This window comes from Excalfactoria chinensis, chromosome 18 (assembly GCF_039878825.1).
Source record: "Excalfactoria chinensis isolate bCotChi1 chromosome 18, bCotChi1.hap2, whole genome shotgun sequence".
NCBI lineage: Eukaryota > Metazoa > Chordata > Aves > Galliformes > Phasianidae > Excalfactoria > Excalfactoria chinensis.
In genome coordinates, this window is record NC_092842.1 from 4,729,890 (window position 1) to 4,747,997 (window position 18,108).

General features: G+C 59.7%; 1 protein-coding gene across 1 annotated transcript; it reads right to left on the minus strand.

The window, feature by feature from the left end:
* Positions 1-1,212: 1,212 nt before the first annotated feature.
* FIBCD1 (fibrinogen C domain containing 1) lies at positions 1,213-13,842 on the minus strand. Its single transcript, XM_072352914.1, has 7 exons — positions 13,625-13,842; positions 9,159-9,635; positions 8,236-8,395; positions 7,424-7,560; positions 4,222-4,318; positions 3,607-3,786; positions 1,213-3,422 (listed from the first exon to the last, which is right to left on the minus strand). Exons 1-7 carry the CDS (start codon positions 13,694-13,696, stop codon positions 3,163-3,165), a joined length of 1,383 nt encoding a protein of 460 aa, XP_072209015.1. The 5' UTR covers positions 13,697-13,842; the 3' UTR covers positions 1,213-3,162.
* Positions 13,843-18,108: the final 4,266 nt, after the last annotated feature.

Here is an 18,108-nt window from a genome sequence, read left to right on the forward strand (position 1 = left end):
CCCGGCACGGTTCAGGCTGGCTGCACGGGGCTGTTAACGGGGCAGGCTGATGGGAGCAGCTGATGGGAGCTGCAGCCGCGTGCTCCTCTTAGCAGCACTGCGGGGAGGACTTAAGTGCGTTCACCTGAGCAGCGCTCAGCTCTGAGTGTGCAGGTCCCACCTGCAGCGCCCCTCTAATGCGTGCAGGGGAAGGAGCTCGCAGCCATCGCTCTGCTTTATGGGGCTGAGCGGTGCCCGGGTGACCTTGGGCAGCTCTGCAAAACTTCAGAGAGGGAGAATGGAGTTTTTTCCTTTCATTTTCAGGAGATGCTGCCTTAGAAATCACTCAGACCCCGCTAAGCCCGAAGCGCTGTGGATCCCAGCTCCCCTCCTGCTTTGGGCTTTGCTTTGGGGCACTCTGTTCCTCCACCCCACCTTGCTCCCAACCTGGGCACTCCCAGCACAAAGCGCCTTACCCTGCACCAGCCCCATCCCATCCTGGGCTGTTCCCACTCCTGCAGCCCAGGGTTGTGTCTCTGCTGTCCCCATCACTCACCTCTCAGCCTTGGGTGATGCCCAGCACCTGGCCCTGCTCCGCGCTGCCCTGCGTGCATCCGGGCTGAGCTGGACATTAAATAGCTGCGGGTGCTAATTGCCTCGTGCCGGAGGCTGGGCTGCTGCGGGGAGGTGGGGGGACAGAGGAGATGGGACTGGCCAAGCCACTACAACGGGGTTAATGAGCCGCCTTAATTTGTGGCTTCGTTATGAGGAGAGGCTGAGCAGGAGCTGTGCTCCTGGCTTGGAGCCAGTGGCAGTGACGCTGGTTGGGGACACGAGCACTCCCACCTGCAGCTCGATGTGAGCCCGTCACTGCAGGTTGGATGGGGGTGCAGACCCTGCAGACACTCCTGCACTCCTAAACCCACTCGGGACCCATTCCCTCATGGAGAAGCCCCTTTGTTCCCACTCTGCTTGGCCAATGCTCACAGCCACCAGCTGGTTCCCAACCCTGGAACTTGGCTGTTCCCTCCCACACCCTGGGATAGAGGTGAGCAGTGGGTGAAGGGATCTGACCCCACTCATTGCTGTGACCCCACTCATTGCTGTGCCCATCCGCACACTGTGGCTTTCCCATAGGTTTGGGTTCCCCGTGGTGTTCCCAAACAGCTGCCAGGTACCACTGTCCTTCTGCTGGTGGCCCTGTGCCGTGACCATAGAGGAGAGCACACCGGTAACGATGAGTTCCTTTTATTAAGGAGTTCAGAAAGTCCACGTGGACAGAGCTGGACACCACTCACACACAATGGAGACCTCACGGCACAGCAACACGACATGACGGCTGTGGGGAGGGACACGGCTGTGCTCCAGCCCCGGAGCCACACAGTGCCCCTTCTGTCCCCAGCACCAGACTGCAGCTGTGCCGTCCCCTGATGTCCCCATGGCCACCCGGGGGAGGTGGCACTGGGAGTGGGTCCATCCCAGCCTGGGGTTACTTACTGGGTGCCATGTGCACTCCCAGCACTCATCCTGGAAAATCCATCATCTCGGGTTGTATGGAATTACCTCTCGTGCAATGCGAAACAAACTCATCTGGGAGTCCTGGGTGGGATGGGCAGGACACAGGGAAGTGCTACCAACACACTACAACACCCCATTCCTGACCCTTCAGAGCTCAGGACCACAAGGACCCCACACACGGGCTCCGGGTCCTTCCTCCCGAAGGCAAATGCTGTACAAACCAGCTACGTCTGACCCACCAAAATCAACAAGCTAACAGCAAAGGTGGGCATGACCCCACAGCCCCTTGGGTGCAGCTGGAGGGCTGCTGCCCTGCGAGGGGTGGATTTGGTTGGATGTGAGCAGTGCAATGTCTCTGGCTCAGGGTGGCCCCAGCACATTGTGTGTCCCCAGACCCCACAGGGCAGAAGGATGGAGAATCACCCGCAGGAGAAAACTCTCATCTGGTGTGGAATGAGAGCAGGGGACGGCTTAAGGAAAGGAGCACGTCGGGAAGTGCAGAGCTGCGGCTGCAGGAATGAACCTTTGATCTCACTGTGCTTTGGGTTCCTTTGCAGCACAGCACTGGGGTCGCCTTCCCCTCCTTGGGGCGCTCCAGCAGCTCTCCATGGGGTTGGGGTCTGTTGTGGGGCCGTATCCTCAGTGCTGTGGGAAATGATGCAAAGGTGCAGGGAGTCCTGGCTTCCCCTCCCCCCACACCAGCTTTTTTTGGGGTTTTTTCTTTTGGACAAAAGCCCCCATTGGAGTCCTTGTGGGAACCTTTCCCATTCCTATGGGGTCGGGGGCTGCTGCACCCCTCAGCAGCACGGTGCCTGGTGGGCTGAGGATGCAGCCCCGTTATCAGCGCCCTGCAGATGCTAAGCCCCACTCAGGGCTGCTTTTTTGCAAAACCTTAATGGGATTGGAAGAAACGAAAGGCTTTGAATATCTGCAGGTGCAGAGCCAGAGCTGGAGCGTGGCTCATCGGGGATGGAAATGAATGCGAGTTGCCGGGTGGGGGACTCTGTGGGGGTGCTGCTGAAACAGAGGGCAAGGTCACAGATTCTGGATGGTGAAAACCCATCGTGTGTCCGGGGCAGGAGCTGTGCAGGGAAGGCAGAGCCGTACTGGGGGTTGAGCCTTCCTTGCTTCCTCTTCTTCCTCCTGCTCTCTGCTTCCCTGATGCCACCACACAGCTCTGTGCCGTGCTTGGCTGTGGGCATCCATCCCTGCAGCGCTGTGCCCATTTGCTGTGCAGCTCCATGAGCAGGGGCAGTGAGGTCTGTAGGTGTCCCTTCCCCTTTCCAAGGGAGGAGAGGAGAATGTTTGCAGGCAGAGAAGGAACCACTGGCACTCGTGTGAGCACCAACCCAGCAGAGCCCTCCCTGTCCTCAGTAGCACCGTGGGGGCTCAATGCCCCAGAAATGGCCTCCAGCCCCCTCAGCCCCCTCCCCTCCCTGTGCATCGCTCCCCAGATCCCCACCACACCACAAGCATTGAGAGTGACCCAGGGAGGGGACACCCATCCTGGTGGGAAGCAGAGGGGTCAGGACAAAGCCATTGTCCCCAGTGGGGGGATGCTCCCACAGGACCTCAGGGCAGGACGATGGCATGGGGTGCACCAGGAGGAGGGGAACCATGGGGCAGTGGGAAGGGCAGGGGTCAGGGAGGGGGTCGGTCCATCTGCTAATTCTCCTCCCGGACGGGTCGGATCTTCATCTCAGTGAACTTGAGGGAGTATTGCCAGCCGGTCCAGGAGGACCACTCGATGCCGTCGGCGTAGGAGCTGTGGTGACCCTTGAGGTACTGCCCGTTGAGGTTGGACGTGTGGCAGTTGCGGTACCACCATGCGCCGTGGTAGAACGCCGCACAGTTGTTCTCTGAGTGGTCGTTGTCCAGGTCCTTGGTGGTGAACTTCATCCCGTTGTGCTTCAGGAAGGAATCTCCTGCCGCAGGTAAAAGGAGCCGTGAAGGGCCCTCCCCACCCCTCTCCCTGCCCTCCCAAAGCCCCGTGCACTCCAATAGAGCTTCTTGGTGCCGTATGGGGCACTCGGGCTCACCATTCAGCCACAGCCACCCTCCAGCTTCCAGCTCTCAGTGGATGGGATTTGGTCCCCTGTGGAGCCCTACCTGCTGTCCCCGAGTAGTCAGCGATGGAGATGGGGTACCCATCCTCCTCGGGGTCAACAGAGAAGAGCCCCACACCGAAGCTGCCATAATGTGCGAAGGCCGTGCCGTTGTCGAAGTCCTCCAGGTCAATGCGCAGCTCGTAGCTGCCCTGCACCGTCAGCACGTGGATCCGCTTCAGCCCTACATGGAGTGGGGTGAGCAGGGCAGAGGGGGGGTCCTTGGGATGCACTGATCCCCATTTCCAGCCCCCACTGCCCTGGCCAAGGATATGTGTGCAGCCCATGGGCAAACGGCAGCACCGCTCACCTGCCTATTGCTGACCATTGCCCTGCACTCCTTGTGGCTGCCTGGCCATGGCATGCAGGACACATGTACTAGCTCAGCCATTGGGGTGCATTGTGTCAGTCACTGTTTAGGCCACTGGGTGCATTGATTTAACTATTTGGGTATGCTGGCTCAGCCATTGGGTGCACTGTTTTGGCCATTGTGTGCATTGGCTTGGCCATCAGGGTGCATTGATTTAGCTATCTGGGCGTGCTGGCTCAGCCATTGGGTGCATTGGTTTGGCCACCGGAGTGCATGGGTTCAGTTGTTTGCAAAGGACACCCCACGCACCTAACCAGTGCTCTCCTGTCAGCTTCCCAAAGCCATCCCGGTACGCTTCCCAGCCACGGAAGAAGTTCACAGAGCCGTCCTCCCGTCGCTGAAATACCTGGGGAGACACAGGGGAAGGCAGGGCAGCTCCGGGCTCAGCCCAGCTGTTCTCTCCTCCCCTTTCCCCCCCGTCTCTGTTCGTCAGCATCTCATGCCTTGCGTGTGTTTTGTCCTCTTTTATCTTTAGTTTCGAGTTTGATTTATTGACAACGATCCAGAAAACGCTGCTCCCCGCCTGACCATTCGAACGTAATTAAGCCTCCAGCCCTGGATTAATTGCATTAAACTTGGCCGCTCCAGCCCTGCCTGCAGGGGAACGGAGCCGGCGAGATGGCCCCGGAGCTCTGCGCTCCCACGGCCGCGATGCTCAGAGCCGGCAGAGGCAGCGCTGTGCGCTGTGCCACCTCCCCGGGCTGCCCCTGCCCTTGGAACAGCCCAGATCTGTCTTTTCCCCCTTAGCACCCATTGCCCACCCATGGGACACCCAGCGCCCGGCTGCTTTGGGGCCGGGTGTGATGGGGCTGGGCGCGGATCCAGCGCCGATCCTGCTGTACTTACCTTCTAGAATTAGAGCCTTAATTTTAATCCCTGCACTGAGCGCTTGAGAAGCTGCTGCTAAACCCATTTAAAGGGGCTTTCGGTGGGTGAGGGGGCGGCGGGGCTGGCTGGGAGCCCCGAGCTGATCTCCCCACGCCGTGCCGAGCAGGGAAGGCAGCGGCGGTGATGCTGATGCTCTCATTTAATCGGCTTTGACCCGAGGTTGTAAATAGGCCAATTGCTCTGGAAAGCGCACGGGACACATCTTCATTAGCTGAGCCCCGGCGCGGCGCGGTGATTACCGAGCTGTCGGCAGCTCAGGGCTGGGACCGGCACCGCAGGGACCCCGAGAGCCCCACGGTCCCCATATTTGGCTGCAGGAGTCCCATAACACCTCACACAGCACTCGGAAAGGCGCAACCCGAGTTGGTGTGAGGTCCCTCCTCGTGCATCCCATAGGGGACGGAGAAGGGAAGTGATGGGGCTTGGTGGGCTCTGGGGGTCTGCAGAGGGGCGCACAAGGAGACGTGGGGCCAGGGCTGCAGGTGAGGGGAGCTGGGGAGCGGGGCCGGCTGTGCTCGCAGCACGGGCTGCCTGTTCCTTCCCTCCTCATGAAATATGCATCGCCCCCTCTTAAGCAAAAAGGATTTCCTTCCCCGCTTTAAAGCTTAGGTTGAAATATTCATCGTCCCGGCTCGCTGCCTGGCTGCTCAGCAGAGCGGGGCAGGCTCTGGGAAGGCAGAGAGCCGGGAAAGTGGGCAAAATCAAGAAGGAAAGGAGGAATGCCACCTTCCTTTGCGGTCAGCGTCCCCACGGGCACCGCCAGGAGAGCACCGCTGCTCGCGGGGCGGAGATGCTGAGGTGCAGCCCGGCAATGATGAGACTGCAAAGCGTTTGCAAAGAGCCCGGCACACGAAGCAGAGTCCTCAGGCGATGGGAAGGCCGTGCTGCCGCCCTCAGTCACACCGTTATTGCTTTAATAAAGAGCCAGGAGCGGAGGGTCGAGGGGGAAATATCAGCGTGCTGCCCCGTGCTGCGAGGTGGTCAGCCCAGGGCGAGCTGCAATTAACGGCAGCGCAGAGGCAGTGCAGATGCTCCCGTGTGCTGGGAGCAGAGCTGGGCACGTGGCTGAGAATGGGTGTCCCTGCAGCTGGGGATGTGCCGGGCACCCCATCTTCCTCTGCCACAGCTCTTGCAGCTGAAGGCTTAGCTCAGCAGCTCCCGAACCCAAATGGATTCAGCTGCTTCCACCCACCCACCCACATGCAAATAAGCCCAAATGTCAGGAGTAGAGCTCCAGAGGAGGAGGGGAGGGAAATTTACCAGGCTCTGTACAACAGCATCCTTACCTGGAGCCCCGATGTGACCCAGCACCACGGATGGGTGAGCCCCCCATAGCCCATGGGGACATCTGGGAGCAGGGCTGGGCTGTGCCATGGGGCGGGGGGATGGGAGAGCTCCAGATGCTCTGACCCACAGTGCTGGGATGCAGCACAGGCTTTGGCCCTTTGTCCCCCATCAAGGCTGGGGCTCATGATGTGCAATCACTTCCTTTGCACCCTCCTGGCCCCGCTGGAGCCTTCCCAGCTGCAGCAGCTTTAAATAAACCTCTGAGTGTCTGGCTAATCACCTTGGGCTGCTCTTCAGGCAGCTCTTGAGTGTGTGGCTGGGGGAGGCTGTGCATGGGATTTGCATGGACCCTCTATGCCCTGGGGACTGTAGTGCTCCCTCTGCTGTGCCCTCTCTGAACCCCAGGATGTGGGCTCGCTGTGCTGTACCTCAGTTTCCCCAATATGAGCCCAGTGTACGGGTCTGCTTGGGTGGGCTCTGAGTGGAGGGAGACTGAAGGCTCATCAACCCCTGGAAGGCAATATGGGGGGGCTAAGCTGCCTCCTGGCACCACTCAAAGCTGCTTAAGGGAAGCAGATCGTGGGGATTTATTTCCTAGAGCGCCCAGCTGGAAGGGTGCTGGGCCATGTCCTCATGGAGAGGCCGCCTGTCACCCCTGCTCACCACCCTGGGGTCTCTGCTTTGTGCTCAACATCCCCCGGGCTGGGGGCACCCAATGGAACACGGGGGGTGGGGTTGGCCACGTCTCCCTGTCGCCCACTGCTGCATTACTGTGATTATGGGGCTGTCGCAGCCGTGGCACAAAGCGAATCGGACAGGGCGAGTTAATCAGCACTGCAGCAGAGGTGCCCCCAGGCACCCCTTTGTTAGTGGTGCACAAATGAGCGGGAGTGGGTGATGCTATGAGGGGGGGAGGGAGGGAGGGGGTGAGGGCACGGGGCTTAGGAAAGAGATGGTCACTGCCCAATGGTGCCCTCTGTGTTGGGGCTGGGCCATGCTGGATGTGATGGAGGGCAGGGGGTGTCAGTTGTCCCCAGACCAGCACCTGGCCCTGTGGTTTAGGGATCCCTATGTCCCCATTGCCATGAAATACGAGCTCCAACTGTGGCACCACCCAACAGCCCAATCCCAGCAGCACCCAACAGCCCAACCCCAAGCTCCAGCTTGCTGAACCCTCGCCAGGTCCCTGCTTGCAGCCAAGCCCCATCCCTATGACATATCCGAGTGACATCTCCCACCCACAGCCCCCATATCCAGGCCTGGGGGCATCACTCACCGTCCAGCCGCCCCCATCGGTCGTCATGTCGCAGTAGACCTGGAAGCCTGAGGGGTAATGTGTGGGGAAGATGGAGTAAATCCCATCCTCTTGCTGTCCGCTCACATAGATGTCAAAGCAGTCCCGGGGCCGGGAGCCTGCAGCATGACACAGGGATGGGGTGGGAAGAGGGGAAGGCTGGTTAATTAATGATCTAATTTCAAGGCTTGCCATTTCTTCAGGCTCCCAACCTCGCTTCTTTGCTCTTTCTCTCCCTTTCCTTCCAGGGATTGAGTTGAGTGGTGCTGGGAGGGATGCAGGGACCGTCCCCATGTTCCCATGGGGTGGTTGGGGCAGGATGGTCCCCAGCAGGGGGCAGGGGGCTGCTGGCTGGGGGTGGCCATGGGCACAGTGCTGGCAGCTCCAGGGCAGCTTACTCAGCCCCATCTCAGTGCAGCAATGATGAATGTGACTGTTCCCAGGGCTGTGCAGTGTGCCTGCAGTGCTTGCACCCAAATAGAGGAGAAGGGTCAGTTCTGGCTTTGCTCCTCCTTCATGGATGTGAGGAGCAGGCAGAAGTAAAGTGGATTTTGTGGTGGCTGCATGGTCAGTTTTAAGGAGGGCTGAGGGCTGAGTGGTGAGAGAGCTCCTTTGTGGGCACGTCTCCCTCCTGCCTCTTCTCCCACCACCATATCTGTTGTCTTTCCAGGCTGTTTTCCCCATCCCAACTGCCTTCTCCCTCCACTCTTGGCAGGTAGAGAGCTGGGAGATGCCCCATGGCGCATCCCTCCCCATGGTGCATCCCTCCCCAGGGTTGGGGGTTCACCTCTCACCATTGGAGCAGCCCCGGGGCCGTGCTCCCCGTGCCGGAGCTCGCTGCAGGTCAGCCTTGAGCCGGGGCCGGACGCTGCCTCGCTCCTTCTGCAGCGTGTCCAGCACATCACTGACTGAGCTCACCAGCCGGGCCATGTTGGTTTGGCTCTCAGAGAGGAGCTGCAGGTGGGGGACATGTGATGGGGTCATGGGTTGGGATTAAATGGAACTTCAGACCCTTCTGCCTCCAAGGCAGTGGCAAATCCATCCCAATGCATGCTCTGCCTGCTCCCACAATTATCTAACATCTGTAGGAGCAACATTCCCAGCCAGGCTACAAGGTGGGGACACAGAACCACGGTAGATCCCACATGATATTTTGGGTGATGTTTTCCCCCCAGGTCTGCTCCCAGATGATGTCCAATGCATCAGTGCATTGGAAGTGAGAGCTCCTGAGCTCAGCCTGCGGGCAGCTGGGGACAAGGAGCAGCTGGGACACAGGGACTTTGGGAGGAGCTGTGTCCTGAGGCTCTGCCTTCCCCTGAGGTGACCTGGCTGGGAGAGCTCTGTGAGGTGAGGGCAGGCGGGTGCAGAGCAGCGGTGCTGGGAGAGGAGTGAAGAAGGGACGGCGCGGAGTTCAGCAACCAGCCATTCTCTGGACCTCACTGATGCCCAACAGAACCCCCCCAGCTTACCCTGGTAAGGCTTTTGGTGGGTTTGGCGTGGTGAATGAGGCAGAGGGGTTATTTGTGAGCAGGATTCCAGAGTGATCAGGGAGGGGACAACCCCCAAAGGCGGTCCAGAGCGTGGAGACCCCAAATGGCTACAAACCCCACAGCTCTTGGGCATGGAGCTGAACTTGTGCTAGCTCCAAACCCCACCAACCCCCAACCACAGCTTTTCCCTGCATAAAGAGCAGGATTCATGCCTTGGGGACACCCACCTGGATGAGCCTGCCCTGCTCGCTCTGCAGGGCGCTGAGCTCCTGCCCTATAGCACTGTGCCCCTTCTTGAGGCCATCGCAGTCAGCTCGCAGTTGTGTGGCGTGCGTCACCAACTTGGCCACCTCATCGGCCACACCAACAAGCAGGGACTTCTGCTGGCCCTTGGTGGCCTTGGCCTCAGCATCGTGCTCAGCAAGGGCACGCAGCAGGGAGCCCTGCAACCCCTCCAGGCGCCCGACGCTGCCTGCTGGGTCGGGACAGTTGGGGTCAATGAAGATGTTGATGCGGGAGCTGTCGGCTTTCTCGATGGTCACCAACGCATTGGCCTCCTCTGGGTTGGTGCTGATGACGGGGGGCGGCTCGGTGACGGGTGTGTGGTAGTGGTTCATGAAGAGGATGGCTCCTGTCACTGTCACTGCCAAGAGGACGGCCACCGAGAGCAGGACGGTGCACAGCACGTAGCCACAGCTCATCCTCTGGGGATACAGAGAGAGGGGACGTCGGGACCTATCCAAACAGACCCATCACCACAGGGGGACATCAGAACCCATTCAAGGTGCTGTTGGGACTTATCTAGATGGACCCATCACCATGAGGGGTCATTAGGATGCATCCAGACAGACCCATCCCAGTGCCCTTCCACCACGAGATGGGTTCGGACCCTCATGAGGACTGGGATCAGTGATGGTGATGGGACAGAGAAATGAACCCCATCCCCCCAGGACTTCTGCCCACAGGATGGAGCAATGGGAGGAGGAAGCAGAGATGCCCATCACAAAAGCAAAGTGCTTTAGTCCCTGTGTAGAGCCTGGAGGGTGGTTTTGTCTTCATGCCCTCATTTGGGGTGGATCCAAAAACCAACTCCATAAAACAAACCTTGTGCCCCAGGGACATTGGAGAGGTCAGGATGTGAGGCTTTGGGGGTAACATTATGCATGGGTTAGATCTACTCCTCTGCTCTGGCTATGAGGGAGGTCACACTGCACCCTGGCGTAGTGCTGCAGGAGGGGACATGGGGACAGCAGGGAACCCTGCAGTTCCAGCAGGGTATGGGTGAGCTCGGCCAGCAAAGCTGCTGAAGCCACCTGGGAGCCATGGGTATGAAATAATAAAGAGGGTGAGCAGAGCAGTGTGCGGCCGTGTGTATGTTTTATTGAAGGCATAAAGCTCAGTGGAAGCAGCCCCAGCCCCAGGAGGTGCACGTGGGCTCCCCACTGCCCTGAGAGTGTGGGAAAGCAGAGAGGGAAAGGGAGAACCGCTGCACTGTGCCCTGCAGTGGGGATAGTGGGGAAAGCAAAGGGAGAGAGGGGAACATGGGGTGTTCCTGGTGGTGTGGGGAGGCTGGAGCCTCACTGAGCAGCAATGGGGATTGCTCAAATGGAGGTTCTCCCTGCTCTGGAGTGATCCTATCCCATTGTGACCCAATGGAAGAGCGACTGCTCCTGGGCTCAGCCTGCAGGAGCTGCTCAGGGTGCATTGAGAGCCCATTCTTGCAAAGCCATCAGCACGAAGGGTGTGAGCTGCCACCCAACCGTCAGCTCCAGCCCCTTTTCATTACACCTGCAGGACACGGGTGGTCATTTTCCCCTGACCCCAGTGCAGCTGTCACAGGGAATTGCAGTGCTGCCAGAAAGCTGCCTATTTGGAGAGACAAAGACTACTTTCTCCAGGAATGAGGAGAAAATTGCTGCATCTGCAAAGATTTCCCAAGCCCTGTCCCCTCCCGTGCACATCTATCTGGAGTGACACCTTCCTTCAAGCACCCTTCATTCACGCTCCTGCAACCATTTGCATTAAGGTGACCACGGCTGCGGCAGCCAGGGAGGTGGGGGGGGCACAGCTGCCCCACACAGCCACAGGGCTGCTCTGGGTGTTTTCATGCTGGGCTCAGCCCCAGGGCAGTTCTCCCCATAGAATGGGGCAGTGGGAGAAGGAAGCAGGGATGCACATCACTGACAGCCCTATGGGGACAATTGGGACCCCGTGAGCGCAGAAGAAGGACAGGACGGCTGCTGGGAAGAGGGGAAGGTTGAGTTATTGGGGATCCAAGAAGGGAACACTGCTGGTTTCCAGCCTTCCAGCCCCAACACTGTCACCTTCCTGCCATCACCGGGTGCAGGAGTGAGGGGACAACCCCCCTCCCAACATGTACCTCTGCCTGCAGCCGTGAGATGCTGAGTGGTGACAGCCTTCCCCGTCCCCCAGCGCTGTGCTGGCAGGTTGTGTTACCTGGCAACCTGCGGTGGGAGAGGAGGGAAACTCCTCCGGCAGCACCTGGAGCACTCTGAGCTGGGGTTGGGGTCTCTCAGTGCCCCCTGCTCAGCAGCACTGTGCCCAGCACCCAGCATGGAGCCCTGCCAGCACTGCGTTCCTCGGAGCTCTGGGGCTTTCTGCTGCCCATTGCACAGCCTTGAGCTCACTGATCTTCTTGCTCTTGAGCAGCCATAGGTCATCCCTCTGCTGACAGGCCCTGCTGTTCTTGCCAGCAGGCCAGTGTCCCCACATTGCTTCTTCCCAAGTGGTGAGCAGAGCTTTCCCTGCAAAGCTGCTCAGGGTGTTGGGGCTGGGAGGGATGCGGCAGTGCAAAACCTAGCACAGGTCCTGACTGGGTGCAGGATGCCAGGAATTCTGGTGGCCTCCAATCTGACATCTGCTGGCAGCAGTGCCAGGTTGGGGAGCAGAACTGCTGCCTATTGCTGAGGCCAAGCCCAGCTCTCTGTGTGTACATAGAGCACAGAGACAGAGCTAGAACCAAGGGTACTGCTCCTACTCGCTGTCCCTACACACAGGGGACCTGAGCTGTGTGGTGTGTGAGCTGCCCACAGGCTGTGTGCATCCTGGGGCTGGGGTGCCATCATCACCCCACTATACATCCCCTCCTCCTTGGCCCCCAGACACGTGAGCAGCCATGTAGGTGCAGAAGCAGCAACTCCAGCATGGAGAGCCAGAGCAGAGCCAGAGGAAGGAAGGCTGCTTGTCCCTGGGCAGGTGGAGCAAAGCTGGAGCCAAGAATGGAGAGTGGTGGTGGGAGAGGCTGTGCTGTGCGGAGGGAATGCTCTTCAAGGAGGAGGTGCCCCTTTATTCCAGCCAAAGGCGCTTCTCTCTGTAACCCAGCAGGGCCACTGGGACAGATCCGTGCCACGGGATGGGGCAGCCCCAGGGCTCTCCCCATGAGCTGTGTTCCAGCCAGGGATGAAGCAGGACCTCGGTTGTGCTCCCTGCAGAGCAGCCATCCCCCCCTCCTACCAGGTTCATCTGGCTCCGGAGGAGCCCGGCCGGAAGACTGCAAGGGCCAGTTCATCTCACGTCTTGCTTAAGCATCTCACTGTGCATCCCAACTGCTCTGCCCCTTCTCCACTGGGCTGATGCAGCTCTGCTCCAGCCCCTCTCCACCTGCTCTCTTGCCCAGCTCTGCACCCCGACCATCCCAGCCTCTCTGCTCGTTTCCAGGCACGGACGCGGTACAGCCGAGCTGCATCCCTCTGCCTGCTCTCCCCCGTGCTCCTACAGCGCAGCACAGCACAGCGAGGTGCGGCGCTGAGCGCACACGGGGACAGGCTTCCACTGGAGCCTCCGGGAGCTGGAAGCAAACTCTGCTCCCTCTGCAACGTGCAGGAACAAGCAGCTCCGTGCTGCGACGCTCAGCCCCGAATGCACCTCCTTCATCAAGGGGAAGAGGGAAAACGAAACGATGGACGCAGGAATGAGCGTGTCCCTGCTGGGGATCCCCCGCCCCTAGCAGCGGGGTGCAGATGGAAGCCAGAAGACGGAGCTGAGAGAAGGGAGATCCTATCCCTCAGCTCTCAGGCTTGCTCTGGACCAGCTCCTTCTCTTTCTTCCACTGTTCCCACGTCTCTCACCCCCTCTCCATGCCTGTCCCCCTCACCAGGTGCGAGGCAGCCCCACGCCCCAGCCACGCTCCCCTACCTGCCGCCTGCGCGCTGCGGATCCACGTTCGGATGCCGCCCGCACCCCAATGGCTCCGGCTGGAGGAGATGGCACACGTGCAGCCGCCCTGCAAATAGCCTCCGGCACACGCACCGCTGCCCCACCGCGACGCCGGCCTCTGGCCAAAACCCAGCCGGCGTTTGGCTGTGGCAGGGGGTGGGCAGGTTGGGTAGCAGAGGAGATAAGGAAGGCAGCTGGCTGAGGCTGCAGCTCGCGGCCAGGACTCGCAATCCCCTCTAAGAGGTGATTTAAGCAGTTAAAATGTGCGGCAGTCAATCCGAGCAGGGTGTGAGCGTTCGCCCGCTGCCTGCCCAGCGCTCAGCCCCTGAGCCGGAGGGGGATGCGGGAAGCAACACGGAGCCGGGGGATGCGGGAGGCAGCGGGTGGGGGGCTCGGAGCGGTGCCCGAGGGATGCTGCCGGTGCCGGGGGAGCCGCTCGCACCCGGGTGGAAGTTACCGTGGGGTGGGGGGGGGACACGCGTGGGACCCCCGGCCCGGCTCGCCCCCCGGCCCGTACCTGCGGTTTCTCCTGCTGCCCGTCCTCAAGTTGCGAGGCTCCTCCCATGGTTTTCCAGCGCTCGTTCCCCATCACGCCGCCAACTTCGGCCCGAAGTCCCCGAGCCCCCGCCCCGACGCGTCCCGCGCCCCGCACTCCTCGCCGGGAGGGAGGAACGGGCGGCTGCGGCGGCGGAGGGAAAGGAGGGAGAGGAGGAGGAGGAGGACACGGGCACGGACGCGGGGGTGGGCCCTCCCTCCCCGGCAGCCCCGCCCGCCCCGCTCCCCCCCCTCCGGCCGCGGGCAGGGGGAGAGCGGAGTATCGCCCCCAAACTCCCCCCGAAACCCTCGTCGGCTCCCCCCCGTCGGCAGCTCCATCCGCTCCGGATTCACTCCGGAATCATTCCGGTTTTGCTCAGGTTTCACTCCGGATCCACTCCAGATCCAGATGTGCCGGCACAGCTGGAGGAGCCGCAGCAGGTAAGGTGGTTTGGAGCGTGTGATGGGGCTGTTCTGGGGGTATGTCGTGGCTGCTCACCCCCTCTCCATGGCCACAATCCTGGGGGCCACATTCCGTGTTCATGGGGCTCAGCACCACTGTGCCCCACGGGTGGGTTTGCCCTTAGTGGGAGGAGGGGTCTGGGCAGGGCCAGGGGACACTGGGATCACCCCCCCAAATGGAAAATATATGGGATCATCACCCCAGGCCTCAGTGCTAAGGGTTAGCCAAAGCAATTGGTAGTAAAACCCATAGCGCTGTCCCCGGGGGGCACCATCAGGACATCCACCATGTGGGTCTGCCACCATTGGCACCGAGTGAAGCATTTTGCCCAAATCCCACCATTTCCAGCCCAAAGGAGCAGCGCCCGCCTGATTTACCACCACTGCTCTGAGTGGGGATGTGGGTTTTTTTCCCATCCCTTTGTGGCACGTCCCTTCAATCTTTCATCCGCCGCATGTCTGACCTGCAGGCAGGATCTGCTGAGAGGTTCAGAGAGCATCCTGAGAGCAGCAGTGGGGGGAGGATGGCAGCTCTCCCTCTGCCAAGAAACCCCTGGAGAACCCTCCAGGAGGATAACGTTATGGGGGAGCGGAGCTCTGTGAGCAGCTCACAGTGTGTGCATGGTACCAAACACTGGCTGTCTGCTGGCCAGGTGCACCTCCCAGCTTTGGCTCTGGTGATGCCATGTGGATGTACGGGGTGATGCTGATGGCCAGCAGCCCAGCTCCTTCCCCATGGATGAGACCATCCAACTCGCTGCACACGTGGCAGTCTGTGCCGTTCTGGCAGCACGAGGCCCCAGGCGCCAGGGGGCTGCTTGAGCTGAACTCCAAACAATAAAAACTTATCATTAAAAAGAAATGTATCTTGGCTTCACACGGCCTGGCAGCACAGGGAGGAGTGATTCAGTGGCTTGTCAGCCCTCGGTGTTAGGCACGCCGAGCTGAGCAACTGGACACTCTCCAAGTCCAGCAACTCATTTTCTGCAGATGGAGCCAGGACCGCGCGGTTTAATTTGCAATCCAACATACCTTGACATAACCCTCAGCATCATCACGGGTGCTGCCGTAGAATGGGATGAGACCACACTGGGACGATGCCATGCAGCCCCCACTGTGCGCAGGGTGCACCCCAATAGGGTGTCCTTTGTGGTGTGGGTGCAGGACCGGTGGCTCTCCATGCTTTGGAGGTCCTGAGTGATGCTCAGGGCAAACCCTCCCCATGCACATTGCTTGGGCTCATTGCTGACTCACGCCATGCTGTGTTGCCTCATGTCACCCACCATGAAGACACAGGAGGGGGCACCCCCAGGTGGCTGAACCCTGCTGGCAACATCACTCCCACGCTTGGCTTGTGCAGGGTGTGGTGACACTGGCCCATGAGCCCAGAGCTGTACCAGGTGGGATCAGGTACCCAGGGAGCACCCCAGGGCTGGGAGGGTAGTGGGATGGGGAGGGGGATCCTCCCAGCAGCCCAACACAAATCGATCCCACAAGTATGGCATGATTCATGTCTCAGGCTGTGGCCTGAGGGCAAAAACTGGAGAAATGTTTGATGTGAGGCTGCGGATCCTGTTGGGAGCTGCAGCTCTGCCTGCCCTGAACAAGCTCTGCCCTCATTGCTTGAGGGTGCCGGGCTGGGCCTGGGGCAAAAAATGACTAAAGCAACTTGGGATTAGAGCTGTGTGCTGAAATATGGCATTTCAGTGTTGTGTTTGGATGCTGTCTTCTGTGCTGCGATTGGAGGCAGCAAGAAGAGCTGAATGCATTACAGCTGGGCTCCTGTCAGCCCCATGCTTTGCAAATGGGGACAGACCTGCAGGCAGCGGGACACCCTCAGATGGGGCTGGGGTTGGGGCTGGGGTCTGCACCCCCAGAACACCACAGAACAGGGGATGGGTGCTTGTGGGCTCAGAGCCCACACGTTTCCAGCCATTGGATCAGGGCTGGAGGGGCAGAAATCCCCATCTTGCAGTGATTCCCCCATTGCTGAGCTGGGCTGGGGGCCGGGGTTGGCTGCCAGGAGCCAAGTGCTGTGCTTGGATGTGTGCCATCAGGAGCCATCGCTGCACACAGGCGGCGTCAGACATCATCATAATATTAATAATGAAAGGGCAGAGCCTTCAAAGATCTTCGCCCCTGCGCTGCGCGGCTGGTGAGCGCGGAATGCAAAGGAGCTGCGTGAGCCTCATCCTAAGCAGCCATGGGGTGATGCCAATCTGGGACACAAAAACACCCAGGGAGCCCCAGGGTGCTCCACACGTTTGGCTGTGGGGTCCCCATCTCACATCCCCTGTCTGGTGGCTGGATGATTCTGTGGTTCTCCTCTTTGGCAGGGCACAGGGCACACTGCTCACTCTGAATGTGGGCACATTAAGGAATGGGCAAACTGAGCATCTCTCAGAGGGCAGAGAGGTGAGCTGAGCTGTGCTGCAAATGGGGATTGAGACGGCCTATGGGGCCATGGGTTGACCCTACAGCATCCCAGTCTGTCCCCATAGCTCAGTGCCCTGCAAGACTTCTGGGCTTCAAACATCCTTTTTTCTAATGCCCCATGTTTGCTCCTGAATCTGGGTGCTTTGTGGGGGTCTTGGCACCACTGGACCATGGGCTGTGCATCTCTGCCCCTCTGCTCTGTACCAGGAGCCATGACCTCAGAAGGAAGAAGCCAAACCTCTGTGCTGGGTGCAGAGCGTGCTTATCCCATGCCCACCCCATGCCCAAACCATAGCCACCCATACCCACTCCATACTCAACCCATGCTCACCTCATGCTCACTCCATGCCCACCTCATGCCCACTGCATAGCCACCTATACCCACAGCATACCCACTCTATACCCACTCCATACCCACCCCATAATCACCCATACCCACTCCACACTCATCCCATGTCTACCCCTACCCATATCATACCCAGTCCACACTCACCCCATACCCACCTCATACCCGCCTCATACCCCATGCCCACCCCATACCCACCCCCTGCCCACCCATACCCATATCATACCCACTCTATACCCACCCCATACCCCCTGCACACACTTTGGATCCCACTGGGCTGTGCTCATACACCCCACAGTGTGCAGCATCACCGGATGTGCTCCCGGTGCCATCCCATTGTGCACAGCCCTCCCTCAGCCTTCCTTCCCCCCTCCAAACACAAGAAAAAAAACTCCCAAATCCTCCACAAGTGAGAAATCTCTTTTTGTTCCTTTCTTTTTTCTCCGCCGCCGCAGAGGATCGATCACAGCTGAGTCTCCATAATCCGCCCTTTCTGTGGGAAGCTGAAGCCCCTGGGGGGGGGGGGATAGATCCGGCACGGGTCCCACTTGGGGTGCTCAGGGCTGCGTGCTCATGGCATCCAGCATCCCAAACCCCCCATCTCCTAGCAACTTCCCCGCACTGCCTCTCTGTGATTCCCTGCGTTCAGGATTTGAAGGGCAGAGCTTTGGTTCCTGAATGGGTTTGGGAGCGTTTTGTCCTCCCGGCAGCCGGCGCTTGGGGAATGCAGGAAAACCTCCAGGCAAACCCCAGCTGTTAGCAATGGGATGTGCCACTGGGGATGGGATTCCACCCCCTGGGAGCTCAGCCTGGAAGCAAAGGTGGGAAAACAACATTCTTGTTGGCTGAAAAATAACATCTGATCAGGAGAAAATCATACAACAGGGTTTTGTTTTGCTTTGTTTTGGTGGTTAAGGAATGCCTGACTTGTTTTGCAGGCTGGGAAATATGTCCACAGGTCCTGGAGAGCTGAAAGGGATAAATCACTCCTGGCACTGGAATGGGCTTTGTTGTGCTTGATCTAAAATACGGTGGTAAAAATGACCGTACTGCAATTATAAAAGGGGAAGGCGGGTGGGGGGTGGAGGGTTTGCGCTGCTCCTGTTTGCTCAGCGCACAGCGATGGGTAAATGAAAGCAGCATCTCATCCACCGGCCACGCTGACGTTGCCGTCTGAGGGCGCTTTCTTGTGGCCGCCGATGGGAATGGGTGATGTGGGATTA